The following is a 26,208-nucleotide window of genomic DNA, read 5'->3' on the forward strand; positions in this document are numbered from 1 at the left end:
GAATAACTCCCCAGGGTTCACAGCTGAAAAGTACTGGGGTTAGCTATGCACACAGTTATCTGAGGGCAGAGCTTGTGCTCCTAACCACAGGTGGGATGCCTTCCAAACTGCGGTGCTGGGCAGATTAGAGGGATGGTAGGGCCAGCAGGTGAGGTGGGAAACACAGGTGAGCGTGTACAGTTGAGGGGGAGTTGAGAACAGCTTTGAACTTCATTGGTTTGAATGGTTTCTTAGACAACCAAGTGGTGATATTCTGGCAGCAGCTGAAAATGCAATGAGGGGCGTCTGGATGGGGAAGAGTGGATGGACACAAAGGACAGTGCTGACCTAGAAGGGACAGGATTCAGTGAGCAAAAAGGAGGCGGTGCAGGAGTCTGCGGCATGGTCTCCAAGTTTCCATCCTGAGGGGAGGGGCCAAGGGGAGAGGGCTCTCCCTTCAGAACAAAGCTGATGCTGGGAAAGCAGCAGTTTGGGGAATGGGCAGGAGAGGGCAGTGAGAGTCCTTTTGGAGATACTTCACTTGAGATACCAGCAGAGCCTCTAGGTTGGAAATATGAACTGAGTTTGGGAGAGAGGTTGCTGTCAAAGATACCAACTGAAATTATATCAGGGTAGTTGAAACCTTGAAAGTAGATGAGATAGTCAGATGCAGAGTGAAGGATACTCAAGAAGAAAGGAAGGCTGAGGATGCAATCCTGGGGAAGACGAATGAATAAATGGGGAGAAAGGAGAAGCCAGAGGAGGATGCCCAAAGGGAGGAGCAGGCAGGGGAGGAGGACAGGGATGAATGGATGGAGAGATATAGATGGAAAGATAATAGAAGAGAGATTTATTTTAAGGAACTGGTGCACGCATTTGTTACGGCTGGAAATTATGAAATCTGTGGGGCAGGTCACAGCCTGGAGGCAGGATTTGAGGCTTTAGTCTTGAGGGAGAGTTTTTCTTCTTCTGAAAGCCTCACTTTTTATCTTTAAGGACTTCAACTGATTGGATGAGGCATACCCATGTTATCAAGGGTCATCCCCTTTACTTACAGGCTTCCCTTGTAGCTCAGTTGGTAAAGAATCTGCCTGCAGTGCAGGAGACCCAGGTTCGATCCCTGGGTTGGGAAGATCCTCTGGAAAAGGAAATAGCAAGCCACACCAGTATCCTTGCCTGGAAAATCTCATGGACAGAGAAGCCTAGTGAGGCCCATGGTGTCACAAAGAGTCGGGCACGACTGAGCGACTAACATTTACTTACTTACACCTACTCCTTTACTTCAAGTCAACTGACTGTAGATATAACCACAATTACAAAAGTGTGTCTACAGAAACACCTAGACTAGAGTTTGATTCAACAGCTGGGTACCCTAGCCTGGCCCAGCTGACATATAAGACCTACATCACAGTTCACTCCTATTGACTTGGCATCCATGCACATCTCCTTAAGCTGTTCTTTTTTTTTTTTTTTTTTTAATTATTCACTTTGTTTGTTAGCTGTGGTAGGTCTTCATTGTGGTGAGCAGGCTTCTCATTGTGGTGGATTCTGTCATTGTGGAGAATAGGCTCTGGGTTAATGGGCTTCAGTAATTGCAGCTCATGGGCCCAGTAGTTGTGGTACATGGGCTTAGTTGCCCCAAGGCATGTGGGATCATCCTGGACCAAGATCAAATAAGTGCCCCGTTGCACTGCAAGCAGATTCTTAACCACCAGATTGCCAGGGAAGTCATCCTTAAGCCCATTCTTAGTCTCCAAGTAAAGACAATAACAAGTACTTCCGCTTAACATGATACAGGTCCCCCAAGTGTAACTGTAAACGCACTAACCTTCTCCCCAGAAGAAGATGTATAGTCCTTGGGTGATGTTTACTCTTTCTCTTCATGCCTAGGACCTAAATACTGTGTTGTAAATTTAATACATGTTATTTAATACATGTTACATAGGATGTTATTAATACATCCTATGTTATATAAGTGGGTGAGGAAGAGAAGAAAACAAAGGTAAATTATAAAGTAATACATCAAATATCTTTGTTTCTTTCCCTTTCTTATCCATGTATACACATAGTCATAACAAAATAAGGAAGAAATGTTCATAACAAAGTTCTTAGTTGTATTAGCTGGTTGGAGCTGCTATTTCTAACTACCTTCTTCAACTGATCATTCTCTTTACCTTTGGGAAGCACCTCAGCTGGTCCTGGTTGTTTACCTGCTGGGGTGACCCAAACCTTCGCTCCTAAATGGTCTGGGCCATTAGCAGTCCTCCCTGAACTGGGTTGTTATAGTTTTCCATGGACTTTAGTCAGAGGGCATGGAAACGCTAAGAGGTTCCCTGAGGGGTCTCCTACATTCCAGATGTATATGCTTCCTTACCTCCACTGTGGAAAGGCAGTCCAATATCCCCTTGGTAGTCAGAATCAGTCATGCCAGCCAACACCCTAACTCGCTTCTTTGTTGATTCAGAGACACAAGCCACCCAGAGTAGCCAGGTGGCAATCTTAACTTCCAGTTAAATGCAATCATTGTTGTGTTTCTTCATGAAAACATTCCTCCCTTTGGAACTAACACCACCAGGTCAGCTGAGCATAAGGTTGTGGGAACAGAAGGCAAACCTTGTGCTAGGGCATCACTGGGGCTAATGGTGAGAGATGCCACGCCCATTTCCATCCCTGGATTCTTGGACCCATGAATCTGGTCTTGGGAGAAACAGCATCATATACTGGATCCTGATTCAGAGCCTCCACAGACAGTTTCCTGGAGAATCTTGCCCAACTCTGCAAGATACTGCTATCTAGCTGATGCTGTGACTGAGTCTTCGAAAGGCTATTCCATTTCTCTACCCAGCTAGCTGCTTCAGGATGGTAGGGGACATGGTAAGACTAGTGAATTCTGTGAGTGTGAATCCACCGCCACATTCCAATTGTTGCGAAGTGAGTTCCCTGATCAGAAGCAACGGTAGCGGGTAAGGCGTGCTATGAGCCTATGGATGGTAGTTTTGGCAGAAGCACTGTGTGCAGGAAAAGAAACTCAGTGTACTCAGTGTGATTATCAATTCCAGTAAGAACAGAATCACATTAAAAAAACTAAGATCACGGTATCTGTGCTCATCTCTTCATAGCGAATATATGGGAAAACAATGGAAACAGTGACAGACTTTATTTTCTTGGGCTCCAAAATCACTGCAGATGGTGACTGTAGCCATGAAATTAAAAGACGCTTGCTCCTTGGAAGAAAAGCTTTGACCAACCTAGACAGCATATTCAAAAGCAGAGACATCACTTTGCCGACAAAGTTCCATCTAGTCAAAGCTATTGGAGAAGGAAATGGCAACCCACTCCAGTGTCCTTGCCTGGAGAATCCCAGAGACGGGGGAGCCTGGCGGGCTGCCGTCTACCAGGTCGCACAGAGTTGGACACGACTGAAGCAACTTAGCAGCAGCAGCAGCAGTCAAAGCAATAGTTTTTCCAGTAATCATGTATGGATGTGAGAGTTGGACCATAAAGAAAGCTGAGCACTGAAGAATGGATGTTTTTGAGCTGTGATGTTGGAGAAGACTCTTGATAGTCCCTTGGACTGCAAGGAGATCCAACCAGCCAATCCTAAAGGAAATCAGTCTTGAATATTCATTGAAAGGACTGATACTGAAGCTGAAACTCCAATACTTTGGCCACCTGATGCAAAAGAACTGACTCCTTAGAAAATACCCTGATGATGGGAAAGATTGAAGGTGGGAGGAGAAGGGGATGACCAAGGATAAGATGGTTGGATGGCCTCATCGACTCAATGGATATGAGTTTGAGCAAACTCCAGAGGATGGTGATGGAAAGAGTCAGACAAAGAGTCAGGTTGCAAAGTTCAGACTGAGAAACTGAACTGAACTGATCGCTTTGGGGAATGCTGCCATATTGTTGGTCTTGCTGCTGGCAGATTGGACCCTCATTGGTGGCCATGGTCAGGCTGGCCTTGGTGAGTGGAAGTCTGTAATGTGGAGCCTCTGGATAACTTCCAGCCCTGCCACCATGATTGATTTGTTCATCAGCCTATCGGGCAATGTCAAGTAGCTGGAGAAGGAGGCTGACTGGTACCCAAAGAACAATGTCCTAGCCACTTGAGGATTACAAGCCTCCTCTGCTGAGATCAGACCATTCACCTGGGACACAGTATCTTGGAGTTTTTGGCTGTTCAGAGAGGTCTATCCACCTACCTCTTCCTCAGATCACCTTGTCACCAATTTTCTAGTCATGTTCCTTTCAAATCCCTGACCATCCAGCCAAACCATTGGTCACAGTCCATAAGCTGGTGTCTACTTGTACTTCTGGGCATTTCTCTTTTGAAGCAGACTGAACAACAAGGTTGACTGCTCAAAGGTCAGCAAGCTGGGCAGACTTGCATTCACCACTGTCCTTCAGGGATGTTCCAGAAGGGGCTGTAGTACAGCTGCTGTCAACTTTCGGGTGGTGCCTGAACACTGGGCAGGCCTAAGTCTTCTCTTCCTCAATCAGCTGATCACAGGGAGCCCCCTGAGGCCACAGGTGCAGGCCGGGAGGGAGAGGGAGGCGGGGGCCTTGGGCGCGTGGGCCACTCCCTCATGTGACTTAAGCACGTCCTCTCGGTCTACTTGAGCTGAGTCTCGTATGTGTCCATTCCATCTGATGATGCACACCCGGACTCATGCCTGAGGTTCTGGCAGCACCCAGTTCATGGCAAGCAGCTCAGCTTGCATGGTGATGTGTGGGCCCATGGTTAAATGATCAGTTATTACTAGGCCCAGTAGTAAGTAAAAGGCTGTTTCTCAAAGTCCACGGAGGATGGCAGGGCCTTGCTCTGTAATCTTAAGTGTCTGTGAGGTGACTCCCTGCGGGGCTCTGACCCAGCCTCCATCAGCATCTACCACTGACTGTTGCATCTGCTGGATCACGTGGCTCAGCCGGCAGAGGGCAGCTCACAGTGCTACCTGGATGAGGTGCAGGGACTTCGCTTGTTCTTGGTCCCCCTCAAAATCAGCCGCTTTTTGGGTCACTTGGTAAATGGACTTGAGGAGCATTCCCGAGTGAGGGGCATGTTGTGTCCCAAACCCAAAGAGGACTATCAGGTGCTGTGTCTCTTTTTTGGTTATGAAAGTATTATTAGTCGCTCAGTCTGACTTTTTGCGACCCCATGGACTGTAGCTCGCCAGGCTCCTCTGTCCAAGGAATTCTCCAGGCAAGAATATTGGAGTGGGTAGTCATTCCCTTCTCCAGTGGAATCTTCCTGACCCAGGGGCTAAACCCAGGTCTCCTGCATTGCAGGAAGATTCTTTACTGTCTGAGCCACCAGCGTCATATAAAGGGCCAAATACAACAACTTATCCTTCACCTTATTTATGTATTAATTTTAATGTTAATAAATATTTAAATTAATAAATATTAAAAATATTTATTTATTTGAGACCGTCAAGTTCAAGTCTTGGTTGCGGCATGTGGGATTTTTGTTGAGTGCATCGGCTTCTCTCTCGTTGTGCTGCTCAGACTCAGCAGTTGTGGCATGTGGGTTAGTTGCCCTGTGGTGTGTGGGATCTCAGTTCCTCATCCAGGAATCAAACCCATACCCTCTGCATTGGAAGGCTGATTCTTAACCACTGGACCACCAGGAAAGTCCTTATCCTCCACCTTAGAATGGATAGCCTCTACTACCAGACCTCTTGAAAACCCACTGAGAAGGAAATCTCTAGAATTTTTGTCAGATTTGCTTTCCACCCCAGGACATACAAATGTCTCACCAATAAGCCTAGGAGAGCTACTCTTTCCTACACACTAGGTCCAATCAGCATAACATCATCAGTGCTATGGACCAGTGTGAGGTCTTCCAGAGCAGAAAGGCAAGAGGGTCCCTGCTTGACCAAATTAGGATGTAGGGCTGGAGAACTGACCTATCCTTGAGGGAGGGCAGTCTTCACTGTACTGCTGTTTTTGCCAGCTGAAGAAAGGCTGCCCTGTGGTTGGTCTTTACTAACAGGTATGCAGAAGAAACATTTTGCCAGACCAATGCTGCATAGCAGATACTAGGGGATGTGTTACTTTGCTTAAACAGTGAAGCTACAGCTGGTAGGGCAGCTGCAATTGGAATCGCCATCTGGTTTAGTTTATGATGACCCAGTGCCGTTCTTCAGGCTCCATCTGTCTTCACAGGCCACAGGGACGTGTTGAACGGGGAGGTGGTAGAAATCACCCGTGCATCTTTCAAGTCCTTGATGATGGCATTACTCTCTGCAGTCTCTCTAAGTAGGCAGTATTGCCTTTGGTTATTAACTGGGGAATGCTGCCGCACTGTTGGTCCTGCTGTTGACGGACTGGACCCTCAGCGGTGGCCATGGTCAGACTGGCTTTGCTGAGTGCAAGCCTGTATTGCTGAGCCGCCAGATAACTTCCAGGACTGCCGCCGCAACCACTTTGCTCATCCAAGGCAGAGGCAGCTGTAGAGGCTTCCACTTGGCTCTTTCTCACAAAATAACCCTCACTTTAAGGGTCGTGGAGCCAATGTAGGGATTCTGCCAGTTGCTGAGTATTATTCTAATTATTCCAACAGTGCATTCCCAAACTGGAGAAATAACCCCAGTATGGGTGCAGAGACCCCTATGAGATGGACCTGAGCTAAAACTCCATTCATCACCTGACCTCTGCAAACCTTTGCTTGGAGGAGTACCGCAGTGATGTTCTGGATGCTCTGGACTCAGTGTCAGCTCAGACCCAGTGTCCAGTAATTCCTGAAAAGTCTGATTACTTCCTTTTCCCCAAGGCACAGTCACCCTAGTAGAAGGCCACATGTCCCTTTGGGGAAGGCTCGAAGAAAGAGTAATAGTATGTATTTTTGACAATGTTGCAGAATCTTGTAGGAGACAAACATCCCCTTTGTTCAAGGAGTTTTGGGTCTGCAAATTGACTCAAGTCTGGGAATTGATGGAGTCTCTCTGTTTTAGTAATTTAAGTTAGGCTTTTGTTTGCTTGACCAAGAACTTTCCTGCTCATACAGATCACATAAGAATTCAGTAGAATTCTCATCCTGGATTGCCATGACTAACTGATCAATGCCATAGGTCTGTGGGGGCAGACTGTTCTGGTTGCTGCTTTGCCTTTGCTGTCCATTACAGAAACCGTGCCCACCCTGCCTTGGGTGATTCATTGCCACCATTCGGCTCCAGCCACGCTGGGATCCAACTATTCTCACTGCATTTAAGGACCCACGCTGCAGTGGTGCAGTTTCCATGGTAATTTCTGATCTACAGAGAAGAGTTGACCAGGCATGCTGGGTCACAGAGTTATTTCTCAGAGTGTCCTCTGGACCTCCTGGGAGTCAGTAAGTGGGTCTTATGTGATAAGTCTATGCTAATATTTCACTCTCCCTAAGCCTTTAGATAATTCCTTTACAGTGTACCAAGGCAGTTCTGGCATTTCCACATCATTTAGTGCTGGTCACCTCTTGCCTCCCATTTCTGTCAACTAGCTAAGCAAACAGCTTGTTCTAATCTCACAAACTGCGGTGAATCCGGATCTCTGCTTGGTGGTGACCGTCATTACATTCAGCCTCATCCAATGGTTCCCCACACTCTTCATATTAACGCTCACATTCATTCTGTCCCACAACACTCCGACTTCTAAGCATATATAGGTGTTTTCACTCACATGGTCCTGATCTTTTGAACGACCTTGACTCTCCTGCAGTTCTAGGACGATCCTTCCCCTTCCTCCAGGGAGCCTTTCCGACCTTTCACTGCCTCTTACCGCCCCTCCTCCCACTTCTACAGTGTTTCATGACAGACTTTGGCTCTTGCATATTCTGCTGTACGTCATGATTTAGTTTTACACGCTCATGTTTATCTTCCCCATAGGAGGCCGGGGAAGCTCCTTAAGGGCGAGAACCATTTCTGGCAGGTGCGTCTTCAGAGATGCTCCAGGAGACTCCTGCATGAATACAAGAGGAGGCGAGTGGGCTGGCTTAGGAACTCAGCACGGATCGCAGTTGTGTCCTGGGCTGGCTGCCCAACGTGGGGAGGCGGATCTGGGGCCAGCCCAGTGCTGCCAGAAGATTCAAACAGTTGGATCCTCATTTCATGTAGAACTACTCGCCCCGCTCTCTTTCCCAGGGTGAGCTGCAGTCTCCCCTCATCCTCCCCCCGCCCCCCGCTCCTAGCGAAAAGAGTCCCTCTCACTCCGTCCAGCTCTTCCATCAACCCTGTGGTCACTTCCCTAATTAGTGTCTGGGAGGAACCCTCCCGTCCCCCAAGGAGGGCCTCCTAGTCTCTCCCTTCCCGAACACCCGTCCTCTCCACCGCACTTCCCCTCTCATTTTCGTCCAACACCGAGGGAGAGTGAAAAATAAGCTCTCCGAGGTCTGTGACCCAGGCTGCGGGCTTGCGCGCCCCGCCCGCCCCAGCCGTCCGCGTGTGTGTGTGTGTGTGTGTGTGTGTGTGTGTGTGTGTGTGCGCGCGCGCGTGCCTGCCCCGAGGCTGGAGAGGAAACAGCCGGTCCAGCCCGGGAGGAGGAAGGAGCCTCCCCTTCCTCGCCAGCCCCCTCCCCACTTCCCGTCCGGCTCGGCCTTTAGCTTCCCGGACGCGGGCCTCGGGTGCACAGAGCCCTCTGGCCGCAGCGGAGATGGAGAAGGCGGAGGCGGATCGGGAGGAGCCGGCGGGGCGCATGCTGGGCGGGGCTCCCCAGGGCGCCCCGGCCGGTGGCGGCAGGGGGCACCGCGCAGGTAGGGGTGCTGTCACGGCCGCCCGGCGGGTCGGGCCGAGGGTTCCTCGGCGAGGGTGAGCTCTGTCCTCTGGAAATCGTTTAGGTCCGGGGTGCGCCTCGGTTAATATCTAGGGCTTCTGCACTCTTGCGGGGTGAGGGAAACTGAGGCAGGGCGCGTGGCGTGCCGAGCTGAAGTCTTTGTCGGGCCTGGGGCTGCCCGCCAGCGCCGAGCCGGGCCAGGTCCTCCCGGAAGACGGTGCTGAGATCCCGGGAGCCGCAGTTCCCGCCCCCGTGGGTCCCGGTGGCCGAGGAAGGCGGCTTGAGCGCGCGGCTGGGTTTCGCTGCGCCCGGGGACTGAGCCAGCCGAGGCTCGGGGCTCCGCGCGCCCTCCCCTGCGCACTCGCCGGACAGGGGACGCCCCGCCGCCTGGTCCGGGAACAGCGTCCTGACACCTCGCAGAGTCTCGGGTTTCAGCACTCGAGGACCTGGAGGGAGGAGGTTGGGGTGGGATGGGGGACGCGGTGCTGGCACCGTCCCAAGGGGCTGCTCTGCGAGCAGTTTCACCTCCCACTTCCTCCGCATCTGTGATGCCCTCGGCTGTCTCGGAGCTGGAGCCGGGGAGCCCCGGTCAAGCTGTCAACGCTGTCAGCGCTCAGCGTTGACACTGAGGCCGTGAAGTGCACAGCTGCTTTGCAGGAATGGCAGGATGTCCCCTGCCATCTCGCTTTTAAAATACACGTGCAAAGGAGTTTGAGACTTTGGGATAAGAATGAGATTTGGAGTGAGGGAGTTATGTGTCCTTGCTGGACTGGAAGGAGGCGGGTAACTTTGACAGCTTCTTGAGTCTTCCCCGGTGGCTCAGATGGTAAAGCGTCTGCCTGCAATGCGGGAGACCCGGGTTCGATCCCTGGGTTGGGAAGATCTCCTGGAGAGGGAAACGGCACCCCACTCCAGTACTCTTGCCTGGAGAATTCCACGGTCGGAGGAGCCTGGTCGCAAAGAGTCGGGCACGACTGAGCGATTTCACTTTCACTTTAGCAGCGCTGAACCTCGGATTTCATCACATACACAAAAGAACGCTGGTAACCTCCCCCCTCCCCATCTCGTCTGGATATCTGCTGTGTGTGAAAGCACTTTGCAAAATGTATGGTCAGTTGGGCAGGCAAATGCGATTTGGGTAATACCAGAGCCTTAAGAGCTGGAGGTTGAGACAGTTAGCTTGCATCTCAACCCTGCACTTAACTGTGTCTTAGTTGCCCCATTTATGAAATGGGACAATGACAGTGACCTCATAGAGTCGCTGTGGGTTTGACTGTGGCCATGGATGTGAACACCCAACCTGGTGCTGAGATACGTAGTAAGCTCTAAATAAGAGCCTCAGATGCTCTTTTCACTAAGCAAAACCCAGTTAATTTGGAGTGGTGAAAAAAAAAAAAAAACACAAACAAACCACCACCAGTTTGATTTGATTATAGTATGAATGTGTGTGTGTGTGTGTGTGTGTGTGTGTGTGTGTGTGTGTTCAGTCGTGTCTGACTCTTTGCAACCCCATGGATTCTAGCCCACCAGGCTCCTCTGTCCATGGGTTTTCCAGGCAAAAATACTGGAGTTGGTTGCCATTTTCTTCTTCAGGGGATCTTCCTGACTCAGGGATCGAACCCTTGTCTCCTGCATCTGCAAACAGATTGTTTACCACTGTGCCATCTGGAAAAACCACATCTCTTGTAAAGTATGAATCAGCTCAGTTCAGTTCAGTTGTTCAGTCGTGTCCAGCTCTTGGCAACCCCATGGACTGCAGCACGCCTGGATTCCCTGTCCATCACCAACTCCCAGAGCTTCCTGAAACTCATGTCCATCGAGTCGGTGATGCCATCCAATCTCATCCTCTGTCGTCCCCTTCTCCTCCCACTTTCAATCTTTCCCAGCATCAAGGTCTTTTCCATTGTGTCAGTTCTTCACATCAGGTGGCCAAAGGATTGAAGTTTCAGCTTCAGCATCAGTCCTTCCAATGAATATTCAGGACTGATTTCCTTTAGGATGGACTGGTTGGATCTCCTTGCAGTTCAAGGGACGCTCAAGAGTCTTCTCCAACACCACAGTTCAAAAGCATCAGTTCTTCAGCACTCAGTTTTCTTTATGGTCCAACTCTCACCTCCATACATGACTACTGGAAAAACCATAGCTTTGATAAGATGGACCTTTGTTGGCAAAGTAATCGCTGCTTTTTAATATGCTGTCTAGGTTGGTCATAGCTTTTCTCCCACGGAGCAAGTGGCTTTTAATTTCATGGTTGTAGTCACCATCTGCAGTGATTTTGGAGCCCCCCAAAATAAAGTCTGACACTGTTTCCATTGTTTCCCACCTATTTGCCATGAAGAGATGGGACCAGATGCCATGATCTTAGTTTTCTGAATGTTGAGTTTTAAGACAACTTTTTCACTTTCCTCTTTTACTTTCATGAAGAGGCTCTTTAGTTCTTTGCTTTCTGCCATAAGAGTGGTGTCATCTGCATATCTGAGGTTATTGATGTTTCTTCCAGCAATCTTGATTCCAGCTTGTGCTTCCTCCAGCCCAGCATTTCTCATGATGTACTCTGCATAGAAGTTAAATAAGTAGGGTGACAATATACAGCCTTGACGTACTCCTTTCCCGATTTGGAACCAGTCTGTTGTTCCATGTCCAGTTCTAACTGTTACTTCTTGACCTGCATACAGATTTCTCAGGAGGCAGTTCAGGTGCTCCAGTATTCCCATCTCTTGAAAAATTTTTCACAGTTTCTTGTGATTCAGACAGTCAAAGGCTTTGGTGTAGTCAGTAAAGCAGAAGTAGATGTTTTTCTGGAACTCTCTTGCTTTTTCGATGATCTAACAGATGTTGGCAATTTGATCTCTGGTTCCTCTGCCTTTTCTAAATCCGGCTTGAACATTTGGAAGTTCACAGTTCACGTACTGTTGAAATCTGGCTTGGAGAATTTTGAGCATTACTTTGCTGGTGTGTGAGATGGGTGCAATTGTGTGGTAGTTTGAAAATTTTTTGGCATTGCCTTTCTTTGAGATTGGAATGAAAACTGACCTTTTCCAGTCCTGTGGCCACTGCTGAGTTTTCCAAATTTGCTGGCATATTGAGTGTAGCACTTTCACAGCATTGTCTTTTAGGATTTGAAATAGCTCACCTGGAATTCCATCACCTTCACTTGCTTTGTTCATAGTGATGCTTCCTAAGGCCCACTTGACTTCGCATTCCAGGATGTCTGGCTCTTTGGTGAGTGATCACACCATCGTGGTTATCTGGGTCAAGAAGATCTGTTTTGTATAGTTCTTCTGTGTATTCTTGCCACCTCTTCTTAATATCTTCTGCTTCTACTAGGTCCATACTGTTTCTGTCCTTTATCGAGCCCAGCTTTGCATGAGATGTTCCCTTGGTATCTCTCATTTTCTTGAAGAAATCTCTAGTCTTTCCCATTCTATTGTTTTCCTCTGTTTCTTTGCATTGATCTCTGAGGAAGGCTTTCTTATCTCTCCTTGCTATTCTTTGGAACTCTGCATTCAAATGGGTGTATCTTTCCTTTTCTCCTTTGCCTTTAGCTTCTCTTCTTTTCTCAGCTATTTGTAAGGCCTCCTCAGACAACCATTTTGCCTTTTTGCATTTCTTTTTCTTGGGAATGGTCTTGATCACTGCCTCCTTTACAATGTCACAAACCTCCCTCCATAGTTCTTCAGGCACTCTGTCTATCAGATCTAATCCCTAGAATCTATTGGTCACTTCCACTGTATAATCTTAAGGGATTTGATTTAGGTCATACCTGAATGGTCCAGTGGTTTTCCTTACTTTCTTCAATTTCAGTCTGAATTTTGCAATAAGGAGTTCATGATCTGAGCCACAGTCAGCTCCCTGTCTTGTTTCTGCTGACTGTGAATAGCAGAGTATTTAAAAAGAAATTTAATTGTAATAAGTTCATAAGTGGTACATCAAATCTTTTGAGGGAATCTTCCCACCCAGGGATCAAACCCGGATGTCCCACATTGCAGGCAGATTCTTTACCATCTGAGCCACTAGGAAGCCCAGTTGAGAATCTGGCACTGAGAAAAAAGAGGCCTGGAGCTTCTTTCTAAGCTGTGTGTCCTTGATCCTCAGTTTCCTCAACTGTTTACAAAAAAGATAAGACGGGGACAGTAACTTCTGGGTTAGGGCTGCCTGAGGATTCAGTGAAGTAAATGGTACGAGTACCTTGGGGCATATGACTGACTGTGCAAATAGAAGATATCAGTGCTACCAGGAGGGAATAAGAAAGTCTGCAGCTTTTTAGAGCTTGCAGTATGCCAGGCTGTCTAGCAGGAATTGCTGTGATGAAATCTGCCCCAGACCATTTTAAGGTAGCTACTTATAATTTTCATTTTCCCCATACAAATCTGAGATGCAGATTCACCCCTCTTATTTCCACGTCACATAGCCATTAAATGTAGAACCAGGGTTAGAACTGTGGGTTGGTGCCTCTCACAACTGTATTCTCAACCACTGGCTGAACTAAAGTTATGGAGACAAGCTGATGTTCAGAGCAGCCCTATGTTAGATCACTGGTAACTATATACCCTACATATTTATAGACTCTAAAACATGGGTGAATTGTTAACTCTGGAAGAAGAGACTTTGAAATAATCTTGTTTTCATCCCTATGTAAAATAATGCCATTTTAAGCTATCTTCTTTCCAAAATAAACAATGAAAATTTGCAGAGAAAAAAGTATTAAATTTTCGTATAAAAATATATCACAAGAAATCATCAGAAATCTCCTTTTAAAAAATAATTGCTCTGAGAAAAAGAAAGCAAAAAAGAGAACTCATCAGAAATCTCAAAACTAAATGGAATTTGCATGAATGCTTTATTTTAACACACATATTTGCCAGGACCCTTAAGATGGCACAAGAAGGGTAAGCTGGGATTGAGGCTTTTGGGATTATGATTACCTGGCAAGGCTGGGACCCAGGACATTTCTGCAGGGACCTCACTGCTCACTTGAGATGCCCCCAGCAATGGGCTTTCAGGCAAAGTCTGTGTACCTGAGGGAGAGTGAATGCCAGGTTTCTGTGCTGCAGAACCAATTCCCTGTTCCGTTGTTTCTCTTATTCTTTTTTCTTTTTCCAGAAGTAACTTGTGCTCTTCAGTTCAGTTCAGTCGCTCAGTCATGTCCAACTCTTTGCGACCCCATGAATCGCAGCACGCCAGGCCTACCTGTCCATCACCATCTCCCGGAGTTCACTCAGACTCGCGTCCATCGAGTCAGTGATGCCATCCAGCCATCTCACCCTCGGTCGTCCCCTTCTCCTCCTGCCCGCAATCCCTCCCAGCACCAGAGTCTTTTCCAATGAGTCAACCCTTCGCATGAGGTGGCCAAAGTACTGGAGTTTCAGCTTTAGCATCATTCCCTCCAAAGAAATCCCAGGGTTGATCTCCTTCAGAATGGACTGGTTGGATCTCCTTGCAGTCCAAGGGACTCTCAAGAGTCTTCTCGAACACCACAGTTCAAAAGCATCAATTCTTTGGTGCTCAGTTTTCTTCACAGTCCAACTCTTGCATCCATACATGACCAATGAAAAAACCATAGCCTTGACTAGACGGGCCTTAGTCGGCAAAGTAATGTCTCTGCTTTTGAATATGCTCTCTAGGTTGGTCATAACTTTTCTTCCAAGGAGTAAGCGTCTTTTAATCTCATGGCTGCAATCACCATCTGCAGTGATTTTGGATCCCCCCAAAATAAATTCTGACACTGTTTCCACTGTTTCCCCATCTATTTCCCATGAAGTGATGGGACCGGATGCCATGATCTTCTTTTTCTGAATGTTGAGCTTTGCGCCAACTTTTTCACTCTCCACTTTCACTTTCATCCAGAGGCTTTTTAGTTCCTCTTCTCTTTCTGCCATAAGGGTGGTGTTAGGAAACTTACAAACGAGAAAAAGAACATTGAAAACCACAGTAATTCCACCAATGCAGATCAATAGTTTGGTGTCTCTGTTCTTATAATCCATTTCTGTACCATGTTCATTAATTTATATGTTTCCAAAACATTGCCTGCAAACTATTATTGTTTAGTTAGATGACAAAAATAATAACTGGCTCATTGTGCAAACATTAAGGTATTAGTTTAGAAAAAAAAGAAGTCCAAATTTATTATGTTCATTAAAACATTTCCTTTTTTTTAAAAAAAAATTCTTGAAATTTTGACTGAAGAAGGATTAGAGATTATATCATTAATGTCTGAATTTTATCGTGATTTTGGTCAAAGGTTTATGAAAGATCTTCAGAGTGAAGACAGTGATGATCTTTGTGCATGCCAAGTTGCTTTAGTAGTGTCTAACTCTTTGCAACCCTATGGACCTCAGTCAGGCTCCTCTGTCCATGGGGATTCTCCAAGCAGGAATAGTAGAGTGGGCTGCCATGACCTCCTCCAGGGGATCTCTCTGACCCAGGGATTGAACCCGTGTCTCTTGTGTCTCCTGCATTGGCAGGTGGGTTCTTTACCTCTGGAGCCACCTGGGAAGCCCCTGAAGGAGCATGCTGCTGCTGCTAAGTCACTTCAGTTGTGTCCGACTCTGTGCGACCCCATAGACGGCAGCCCACCAGGCCCCCCGTCCCTGGGATTCTCCAGGCAAGAACATCGGAGTAGGTTGCCATTTCCTTTTCCAATGCATGAAAGTGAAAAGTGAAAGTGAAGTCGCTCAGTCGTGTCCGACTCTAGCGACCCCATGGACTGCAGCCTACCAGGCTCCTCCGTCCATGGGATTTTCCAGGCAAAAGTACTGGAGTGGGGTGCCATTGCCTTCTCCGCTGAAGGAGCATAGTCATTTACAAACCTGCTCATCACTTGAGGTCTTGTTTTGGCTGTGGCATGTGTGATCATAGTTCTCAACCAGGGATCGAATCTGCATGCCTTATGTCTTACCACTAGCGCCACCTGGGAAGCCCGGTGATGTTTAAATAATAAGATCTGAAGCTAGGCACAGGACAGTTTCTGAGCATAGAATTTTTAGATTAGTATCATTAGACCAGAATTAGAATAATTTTTTTTGGCAGTGATAGTAGTAATTCAGCTTATATGCCAGGGTCTCATGCAAAGCCAGAAGAGAATACTGCTTCCAGGCAGGCCCTGGGCAGCCACCCTGGGGCTGGAGAGGGTCCCCGCTGGGCACTGCTGGTGCTGCCCTTGGCCAAGCACTTTCCAGATAGCAGAATGTAGTCATGTAAGGTTTTTGAGCCCTTGGGAGTCTTCTGTTGCTATTCTCAACTTGAACGCCTGTGGTGAAAATTCCTTAGCAAATATCTTTCGTGCAACAGTCATGCCCTTTTAAAAATACCTGCCACAGGTACCTGGACCATTCTGATCCATTTTCTCTTTTGAAATCAGTTTACCAGCTGCTTCTTTGAGCACAGACTTCACCATCAGCTTCCCATTTTTCATACCAAGTGGAAGTGGGAAAGCAGAACTGTGGCTCACCAGTGAGTGACGTAATCTTTCTCTCTGGCTTTGGAAGGCAGTGGGGGCCCATGTGCTGTGCTCAGTTGCTGACATGACATGATTTTCTGTCTGCTTCCTTTTACTCGGTGCTCCTTCCTTTTGGCCACTTGCCTCCAGTCATGGCTCAGAAATGGGTGACAGAGATGTGGAGCTTCCTGAGATCATTTGGGTCGGTTGGTGTTTATAACAGAATCGCAGAACTTACTGCTGGATGAAGCCTCAAAAGAGCAAGTGGTCAAACCTCTGGAGTTCTGGCTGGTGAGGCATGGACAAGTGTATTTATCAAGTGCAGGGCTGAGAAATATATATTTGGTCCTTATAATGGTAAACATGAGTGTAGAAGGCCTGGTCTCACATTAGGTAATTGAAATAAATAGCCCTAGGTTCTCATTCCCAATCAACTTCAGGTAAATTTCTCAACCATGTTGCCTTGTGCTCATCCTGAAAACAGGTGGATATAATTCTACCTGTTCAACCCTTGCATTTGCCTTCCATGGTAGGACCACTTTTTTTTTTTTTTTAATTCATTTATTTGGCTGTGCCAGGTCTTAGTTACAGCCCATGGGATCTTTAGTTGCAGTATATGGGATCTTAGTTCTCTAACCAGGGATTGAACATGAATCTCTTGCATTGGCAATGCAGAGTGTTAGCCACTGGACCATGAATGAAGTCCCCTTGGTAGGACTTTTACCCTTTATTTGCAGATGGGTTTGAACTCTCAGAGAAATGCAGTTAAGACAGAAATTCCTGGAGGTTTGGCACCGCAGTCTTTGGGGATAAGTCATATCAGAGTCCTGACAGTCTTAAGTGATGGTGGAGATCTCGGGATCTGCCTGGCTTAGCTGACAAGTGTGGAGTGTGGGTGGGAGCAGCAGAATATTAGGACCTGAGTCCTCTCCCCTTACGCAGGACTGTTTCCGTTAAGTATGCTTCATTCCATAGTGCTGCATAATCCCCCTCTGCTTAAGTAATATTAAGTGAATCAAACCAAATCCTTATTTATATATTTTTGAGCCATCATGCTTAAATTTGTGAGTGATTCCTTTTTCCAATATTGTCATTGATCTGTAAGGCCACATCTGTTCACTAATCATTCGTCATTCAGTCGGAATTTAGAGTGCCTTCTTGGCCCAGGATTACAAATAGAGCCACACATGAGTAGGATGTCAATTTTGAACTTCAGTGTAGTTCAGTCGCTCAGTCGTGTCTGTGCGACCCCATGAACTGCAGCACACCAGGCCTCCCTGTCCATCACCAACTCCTGGAGCCTACTCAAATCCATGTCCACTGAGTCGGTGATGCCATCCAGCCATCTCATCCTCTGTCATCCTCCTCTCCTCCTGCCCTCAATCCCAGCATCAGGGTCTTTTCAAATGAGTCAGCTCTTCGCATCAGGTGGCCAAAGTATTGGAGTTTCAGCTTCAACATCAGTCCTTCCAATGAACACCCAGGACTGATCTTGAACTTAACCTAGAGAAAAACTTGCTAAAAAGTTGTCTGTCAGTGGAAGAGGCCATCTTGAAAAGTGTTAGCTTTTTGCCCCAGAAACATTTAAGTTAGTGTTGGCTGATTCTGGGGTGCCCATACGGGGGAGTCTGCATGTGGGTCAGGTTGGGGCTGCAATGGATGATGTGTGGGGACCCTTCCAGCTCTCGGATTCAGCGACTTTTGTCCTGGAAGACTGGGATTGTCTGGGACTTGGGGGACTGTGTGAATTTCCTAGTCCCTGCTCTGTGTACTCAACCACTCCAGTACTCTTGCCTGGAAAATCCCATGGACAGAGGAGCCTGGTGGGCTGCAGTCCATGGGGTTGCTAAGAGTCGGACATGACTGAGTGACTTCACTTTCATTTTTCACTTTCATGCATTGGAGAAGGAAATGGCAACCCATTCCAGTGTTCTTGCCTGGAGAATCCCAGGGATGGCAGAGCCTGATGGGCTGCCGTCTATGGGGTCTCACAGAGTCGGACACGACTGAAGCGACTTAGCAGCAGCAGCAGCAGCAGCTCTGTGGGGTTTCACATTTTGCCTCCTCCCCCCACCCACATGGTTGCATTTCAAGAGGCTCAGACAGCTCCCCACAGTCAGCTGCCTGAATGCAATTGGTACTTGACCTTCCCAGGGTTACCTGTATCTAGGATTGATATTAATCATTAACACGATCATGGTCACTCAGGCAAACACAGCGACCAGGAATAGAAATGTGCATTTGACAGGTGGCCCTGCATGGAGACTAAATGCTTTCACAGGTTGAAGAGGGGGAATACCTAAATTTAATGACTGAATTATGTCTTGAATGTAGAATCTGACTTTAAATTTGGTTTTGGGACGTAGACACCAACGTAACTTTTCTTTTTCATACCTGTGGTTTCTTAATTTGCAAGTAGATTGGTAAGATGATTTGGCATAATTATTAGGCTTTATTTTTGACACAGGAGAAGGTGTTTTGCATTTATAAATACAGCAAGTCTCATCTTAGGAAAATACTGATAGCCAAAGAAGGACTATTTCACAGTGGTCAAAAATAGATCAATGGGGGTTGTGTTTCTAATGTACTGGAAACATAGACTTGTGAATGCCGCTTTGAGATTACAGATCTTCAAATGAAAAAATTTTGCACATCTCAGTACAATTCTTTTTTTTTAAAATTGAGATATATTTGACACGAATGAGATTAGACTGGGTGTACAACATGGTGATCTGGTATTTACATTGTGAAATGATCTCCACAGTAAGTCTAGTTACATTTGCCACCTCACATGGTTACAAAGTCTTTTTCTTGTGATGAGATCTTTTAATGTCTACTCTCTTATAGACTCCGTACAATGATTAATATTTCCCTGGTGTTTTTCATTATAGCCATGGGCCAGGCATAGTGAAATGCGAGACGGCTGACCTTGGGCATAGATATTCTGCATTCAATTCAAATAATAGACTTGGGGCCTCAAATTACCTTGACTCTGATCAGTTTTTTTGTTTTCCTTTCTCTGGTTATAGAATTCTCTTCTGAAGACTCTAACTTATCCATTTATTCATTCCACTGTATTTATTCATCTGTCCAGGAACACTCATTTGGCATCTACTGTCTGCATGGCACTGTGGTATATAGCAGTGTGTTTAAAGATGCATTGGATTGTCCACAAGGACCATCCGGTCTAAAGCGAAGATCTAACAAAGCCTGGTATTCTTCCCAGGTGATTTAAGGCAACCCTCAGAGCTTCACAGTCATTCTTAGGATGCTTCTTCCAAAGGCATCTGTGTCTTCCAAAGACCTTCCTGTGCCTTTGCAGTCCTGACACTAGTTTGTGTCAGTATTTCTCTGCTCAGTCCCTCCTGACAGTCAGGCCTGGATACTACTGCCAGGATAATCTTTCCAAAGGAGAGATCTGATTAGATCACTCTTCTTTGTGCAAATACTCATTAGTGTCCTGCAGGCAAATTCTTAGCATTCCTTTCCAGGCCTTCCATAAAGTGAAACTGAAATCGCTCAGTCATGTCTGACTCTTAGCCACCCGTGGACTATAGCCCAAGCTCCTCTGTCCATGGGATTCTCCAGGCAAGAATACTAGAGTCGGTTGCCATTTCCTTCTCCATAAACAGTCCACCAAATCCCTAAAACAGATGTTCTGGCTCACTTGATTCTGCCTACCAAGAACATGATCGCATCTGCCCTCTTTGTCCCAAGTCTCCACACCTCATTTTACTGTATCCCAAAGTGGGGTCTGGCAGCTCACCGCTCAAAAGCCAATAAAGAGGCAAGATCGGTGGAAAGGAAAGTTCGCTTTATTTTGGATGCCAGCAACTTGTAGGGAAGATGGGGAGAGCAGACTCCTGTCCAAATCAATCCTCCTCCCCATTAACAATCAGGGGGCAAGATTTTACAGACAGAGGTAGGGGGCTACATGAAGAAACAGGACAGTCAGCTCTTGAAATTGATCATCGGTGGTCTGACCAGCATCATCTTGATTGTTAATCTTCAGTTAATCTTCAGTTTTAGGGTCAGTTTGTTCCTGTTTCCTTGAGACCAGTTCTCGGCTTATGTCTTGGTTACAGCCTGGTCATCACATGGTTAACTTCTTCCACCTGGTAGGGGCTTCAGTATCTATAAGATTGCTCATAGTACATGGTTCAGAATATTAGCTATATCCCCTGAGAAGGAATTATAGGTCTTTATACTTAATGTCTAAACTATATTATTTAGTATTGTTGGACTGTTTTCCTTTGCTTATGCATTTTCTCACTTTTCTGGTCAAACTTATTTTTTGGCTAAAGTTTTTCCACAGACAAAGGCAGGCTGAGGACGGGGTGGGGGCAGGGGAGAGGAGAAAGAGCATCTTGCGCTATTTCAATACTTCCAGCCTTCCCTGGTCTTCTGGAATCGTCTACTCTTGTGTCACTTGTGTTCTGTTGCAGGTTATTTTGTTTCTTAACCTGCTTACTGCCTCCAGTGTAAACCCCTTCAGCTCAAGGAAGCCCTCGGGTTATCTCCTTGTCTCTCATGTATGTAGTACATCACAGTTTACTACACTCTGAGTTGAATTAAATGCCTTATTGTATTTTACATTGAGCAATCCAGTGGGTGGATTAACCAAGTCTGTTAATTTTTATATATTTTGAAACCAGAGTTCCAGAAGTTCATTTCAGTTCAGAAGATTATTGTAATGCACAAATCACATTGCTGGATACCACGGTAGCCTTTCGATTAAAAAGAGAATTGTATAGATTGTTGTTCATACCCTTGACAAGTCACAGTGCAGTGGAGAAAGGAGAATTCATTTTTTGGCATTTCTGGTTGCTGTTTCATCAGAATGATTGGCCATTGGGATACACCAAAATTATCAAGAAGTGACCAGCAGCTAGTGGGTGTCCAGTGAATACTTTATAGGATGGATGGATGGATAGCTGGGTAGGTGAGTGGAAAAAGAAAGAAGGTATTTGTTAATTTAGAATTTATCAACTGCAGTGTTTATTGCTAATTATAATAATTGTGTTGGATATTATAGTGTTTTTTTATTATTTAAAAAAAATTTTACAATGTTGTGTTGGTTTCTGCCATACAACAATCTGAGTCGGCCATCAGTTCAGTTCAGTTCAGTCGCTCAGTCATGTCTGACTTTGCAACCCCGTGAATTGCAGCATGCCAGGCCTCCCTGTCCATCACCAACTCCCAGAGTTCACTCAAACTCACGTCCATTGAGTCGATGATGTCATCTAGCTATCTCATCCTCAGTCATCCCCTTCTCCTCCTGCCCCCAATCCTTCCCAGCATCAGAGTCTTTTCCAATGAGTCAACTCTTTGCATGAGGTGGCCAAAGTATTGGAGTTTCAGCTTTACCATCAGTCCTCCAATGAACACCCAGGACTGATCTCCTTTAGGACGGACTGGTTGGATCTCCTTGCAGTCCAAGGGACTCTCAAGAGTCTTCCCCAACACCGCAGTTCAAAAGCATCAATTCTTCGGCACTCAGCTTACTTCACAGTCCAACTCTCACATCCATACATGACTACTGGAAAAACCATAGCCTTGACTAGATGGACCTTTTTTTGCAAAGTAATGTATCTGCTTTTTAATATGCTATCTAGGTTGGTCATAACTTTCCTTCCAAGGAGTAAGCATCTTTTAATTTCCTGGCTGCAGTCACCATCTGCAGTGATTTTGGAGCCCCCCAAAATAAAGTCTGACACTGTTTCCACTGTTTCCCCATCCATTTGCCATGAAGTGACTGCAAGGAAATCCAACCAGTCCATCCTAAAGGAGATCAGCCCTGGGTGTTCATTGGAAGGAATGATGCTAAAGCTGAAAGTCCAGTACTTTGGCCACCTCATGTGAAGAGCTGACTCATTGGAAAAGACTCAGATGCTGGGAGGAATTGCGGGCAGGAGGAAAAGGGGATGACAGAGGATGAGATGGCTGGATGGCAGGAAGCAACAGTTAGAACTGGACATGGAACAACAGACTGGTTCCAAATAGAAAAAGAGGTCCGTCAAGGCTGTATATGGTCACCCTGCTTATTTAACTTATATGCAGAGTACATCATGAGAAACGCTGGACTGGAAGAAACACAAGCTGGAATCAAGATTGCCGGGAGAAATATCAATAACCTCAGAAATGCAGATGACACCACTCTTATGGCAGAAAGTGAGGAGGAAATAAAAAGCCTCTTGATGAAAGTGAAAGAGGAGAGTGGAAAAGTTGGCTTAAAGCTCAACATTCAGAAAACGGAGATCATGGCATCCGGTCCCATCACTTCATGGGAAATAGATGGGGAAACAGTGGAAACAGTGTCAGACTTTATTCTTTTGGGCTCCAAAATCACTGCAGATGGTGCCTGCAGCCATGAAATTAAAAGACGCTTACTCCTTGGAAGGAAAGTCATGATCAACCTAGAGAGCATATTCAAAAGCAGAGACATTACTTTGCCGACTAAGGTCCGTCTAGTCAAGGCTATGGTTTTTCCAGTGGTCATGTATGGATGTGAGAGTTGGACTGTGAAGAAGCCTGAGCGCTGAAGAATTGATGCTTTTGAACTGTGGTGTTGGAGAAGACTCTTGAGAGTCCCTTGGACTGCAAGGAGATCCAACCAATCCACCCTAAAGGAGATCAGCCCTGGGATTTCTTTGGAGGGAATGATGCTAAAGCTGAAACTCCAGTACTTTGGCCACCTCATGTGAAGAGTTGACTCCTTGGAAAAGACTCTGATGCTGGGAGGGATTGGGGGCAGGAGGAGAAGGGGACGACAGAGGATGAGATGGCTGGATGGCATCACTGACTCGACGGACGCGAGTCTGAGTGAACTCCAGGATTTGGTGATGGACAGGGAGGCCTGGCATGCTGCGATTCATGGGGTCGCAAAGAGTCGGACACGAGTGAGTGACTGAACTGAACTGAAAAGAGTTGCACACGACTGAGAGACTGAACTGAACCGAACTGAACTGATGGGACCAGATGCCATGATCTTAGTTTTCTGAATGTTGAGTTTTAAGCCAACTTTTTTACTGTCCTCTTTCAACAAGAGGGTTTTTATTTCCTCTTCACTTTCTGCCATAAGGGTGGTGTCATCTGCATATTTGAGGTTATTGATATTTCTCCTAGCAATCTTGCGGAGAAGGCAATGGCACCCCACTCCAGTACTCTTGCCTGGAAAATCCCATGGGCGGAGGAGCCTCGTAGGCTGCAGTCCATGGGGTCGCTGAGAGTTGGACATGACTCAGTGACTTTGCTTTAACTTTTCACTTTCATGCATTGGAGAAGGAGGTGGTGGCCCACTCCAGTGTTCTTGCCTGGAGAATCCCAGGGACGGCGGAGCCTGGTGGGCTGCCGTCTGTGGGGTCGCACAGGGTTGGAAACGACTGAAATGACATAGCAGCAGCAGCAGCAGCAATCTTGATTCCAGCTTGTGCTTCTTCCAGCCCAGCGTTTCTCATTATGTACTCTGCATATAAGTTTAAGGAGCGTGATGATATACAGCCTTGACTCCTTTTCTTACTTGGAACCAGTCTGTTGTTCCATGTCCAGTTCTAACTGTTGCTTCTTGACCTGCGTATAGGTTTCTCAAGAGGCAGGTCAGGTGGTCTGGTATTCCCATCTCTTTCAGAATTTTCCACAGTTTATTGTGATCCACACAGTCAAAGGCTTTGGCATAGTCACTAAAGCAGAAATAGATGTTTTTCTGGAACTTTCTTGCATTTTTGATGATCCAGCGGATGTTGGCAATTTGATCTCTGGTTCCTCTGCCTTTTCTAAAACCAGCTTGAACATCTGGAAGTTCACGGTTCACGTATTGCTGAAGCCTGGCTTGGAGAATTTTGAGCATTACTTTACTAGCGTGTGAGATGAGTGCAATTGTGCAGTAGTCTGAGCATTCTTTGGCATTGCCTTTCTTTGGGATTGGAATGAAAACGGACATTTTCCAGTCCTGTGGCCACTGATGAGTTTTCCAAATTTGCTGGCATATTGAGTGCAGCTCTTTCACAGCATCATCTTTTAGGATTTGAAATAGCTCAACTGGAATTCCATCACCTCCACTAGCTTTGTTTGTAGTGATGCTTTCTAAGGCGCACTTGACTTCACATTCCAGGATGTCTGGCTCTAGATGAGTGATCACACCATCATGATTATCTGGGTTGTGAAGATCTTTTTGTACAGTTCTTCTATTCATCCCACATCTTCTTAATGTCTTCTGCTTCTGTTAGGTCCATACCATTTCTGTCCTTTATTGAGCCTTGCTTTGCATGAAATGTTCCTTTGGTATCTCTAATTTTCTTGAAGAGATGTCTAGTCTTTCCCATTCTGTTGTTTTCCTCTATTTTTTTGCGATGATCGCTAAGGAAGGCTTTCTTATGTCTCCTTGCTATTCTTTGGAACTCTGCATTCAAATGGGTGTATCTTTCCTTTTCTCCTTTGCTTTTCACTTCTCTTCTTTTCACAGCTATTTGTAAGGCCTCCGCAGACAGCCATTTTGCTTTTTTGTATTTCTTTTCCTTGGAAATGGTCTTGATCCCTGTCTCCTGTACAATGTCACAAACCTCCGTTTATAGTTCATCAGGCACTCTGTCTATCAGATTTAGTCCCTTAAATCTATTTGTCACTTTCACTGTATAATCATAAGGGATTTGATTTAGGTCATACCTGAATGGTCTAGTGGTTTTCTCCACTTTCTTCAATTTCAGTCTGAATTTGGCAATAAGGAGTTCATGATCTGTGCCACAGTCAGCTCCTGGTCTTGTTTTTGCTGACTGTATAGAGCTTCTACATCTTTGGCTGCAGAGAATATAATCAATCTGATTTCGGTGTTGACCATCTGGTGATGTCCATGTGTAGAGTCTTCTCTTGTGTTGTTGGAAGAGGGTGTTTGGTATGACCAGTGCGTTCTCTTGGCAAAACTCTATTAGCCTTTGCCCTGCTTCATTCCGTATTCCAAGGCCAAATTTGCCTGTTACTCCAGGTGTTTCTTGACCTCCTACTTTTGCATTCCAGTCTCCTATAATGAAAAGGACATCTTTGTTGGGTGTTATTTCGAAAAGGTCTTGTAGGTCTTCATAGAACCATTCAACTTGAGCTTCTTCAGCGTTACTGGTTGGGGTATAGGCTTGGATTACCGTGATATTGAATGGTTTGCCTTGGAAATGAACAGAGATCATTCTGTTGTTTTTGAGATTGCATCCAAGTACTGCATTTCGGACTCTTTTGTTGACCATGATGGCTACTCCGTTTCTTCTAAGGGATTCTTGCCCACAGTAGTAGATATAATGGTCATCTGAGTTAAATTCACCCATTCCAGTCCATTTTAGTTTGCTGATTCCTAGAATGTTGACCTTCACTCTTGCCGTCTCCTGTTTGACCACTTCCAATTTGCCTTGATTCATGGACCTAACATTCCACGTTCCTATGCAATATTGCTCTTTATGGCATTGGACCTTGCTTCTATCACCAGTCACATCCACAACTGGGTATTGTTTTTCCTTTGGCTCCATCCTTTCATTCTTTCTGGAGTTATTTCTCCACTGATCTCCCGTAGCATATTGGGCACCTACCGACCTGGGGAGTTCCTCTTTCAGTATCCTATCATTTTGCCATTTCATACTGTTCATGGGGTTCTCAAGGCAAGAATACTGAAGTGGTTTGCCATTCCCTTCTCCAGTGGACCGCATTCTGCCAGACCTCTCTACCATGACCCATCCATCTTGGGTCAGCCATAATTTTACATATATGCCCTCCCTGTTGAGCCCCCTTCCTTTCCTCCACATCCTACCCATCTAGGTCATCACTGAGCACCAGACTGGGCTCCCTGTGTTATTCAGAAGCTGTCACCAACTATCCATTTTGCACATGATAGTGTATATATGTTGATGCTAAATTTTTTCCATTAGACCCACTCATTTCCTTCCCCACTATAATTTTTAAGACGGTTTACTTACGTATTGATTTCCACACACACATATATAACATGGGCTGCTCTTTCTCTAGGAAGAGAGATATTAGTTCTCCGTCTATAGAAACTGTGTCAATTT

At 46.1% G+C, this 26,208-nt stretch overlaps 1 protein-coding gene across 4 annotated transcripts in view; it reads left to right on the top strand.

Annotated features, from left to right (window-relative positions):
- Window positions 1–8,532: 8,532 nt before the first annotated feature.
- Window positions 8,533–26,208, top strand: part of DISC1 (DISC1 scaffold protein) — a 434,500-nt gene continuing 416,824 nt past the window's right edge. For all 4 annotated transcript variants that reach the window (XM_012104955.5, XM_060406817.1, XM_042241165.2 and 1 more), the window contains exon 1: window positions 8,533–8,707. In XM_012104955.5, coding sequence (XP_011960345.4) covers window positions 8,608–8,707 — 100 coding nt within the window. In that variant the 5' untranslated portion in view covers window positions 8,533–8,607. The remainder of the gene's footprint in view (window positions 8,708–26,208) is intronic.

Source organism: Ovis aries, chromosome 25 (genome assembly GCF_016772045.2).
Source record: "Ovis aries strain OAR_USU_Benz2616 breed Rambouillet chromosome 25, ARS-UI_Ramb_v3.0, whole genome shotgun sequence".
Classification (NCBI taxonomy): Eukaryota; Metazoa; Chordata; class Mammalia; order Artiodactyla; family Bovidae; genus Ovis; species Ovis aries.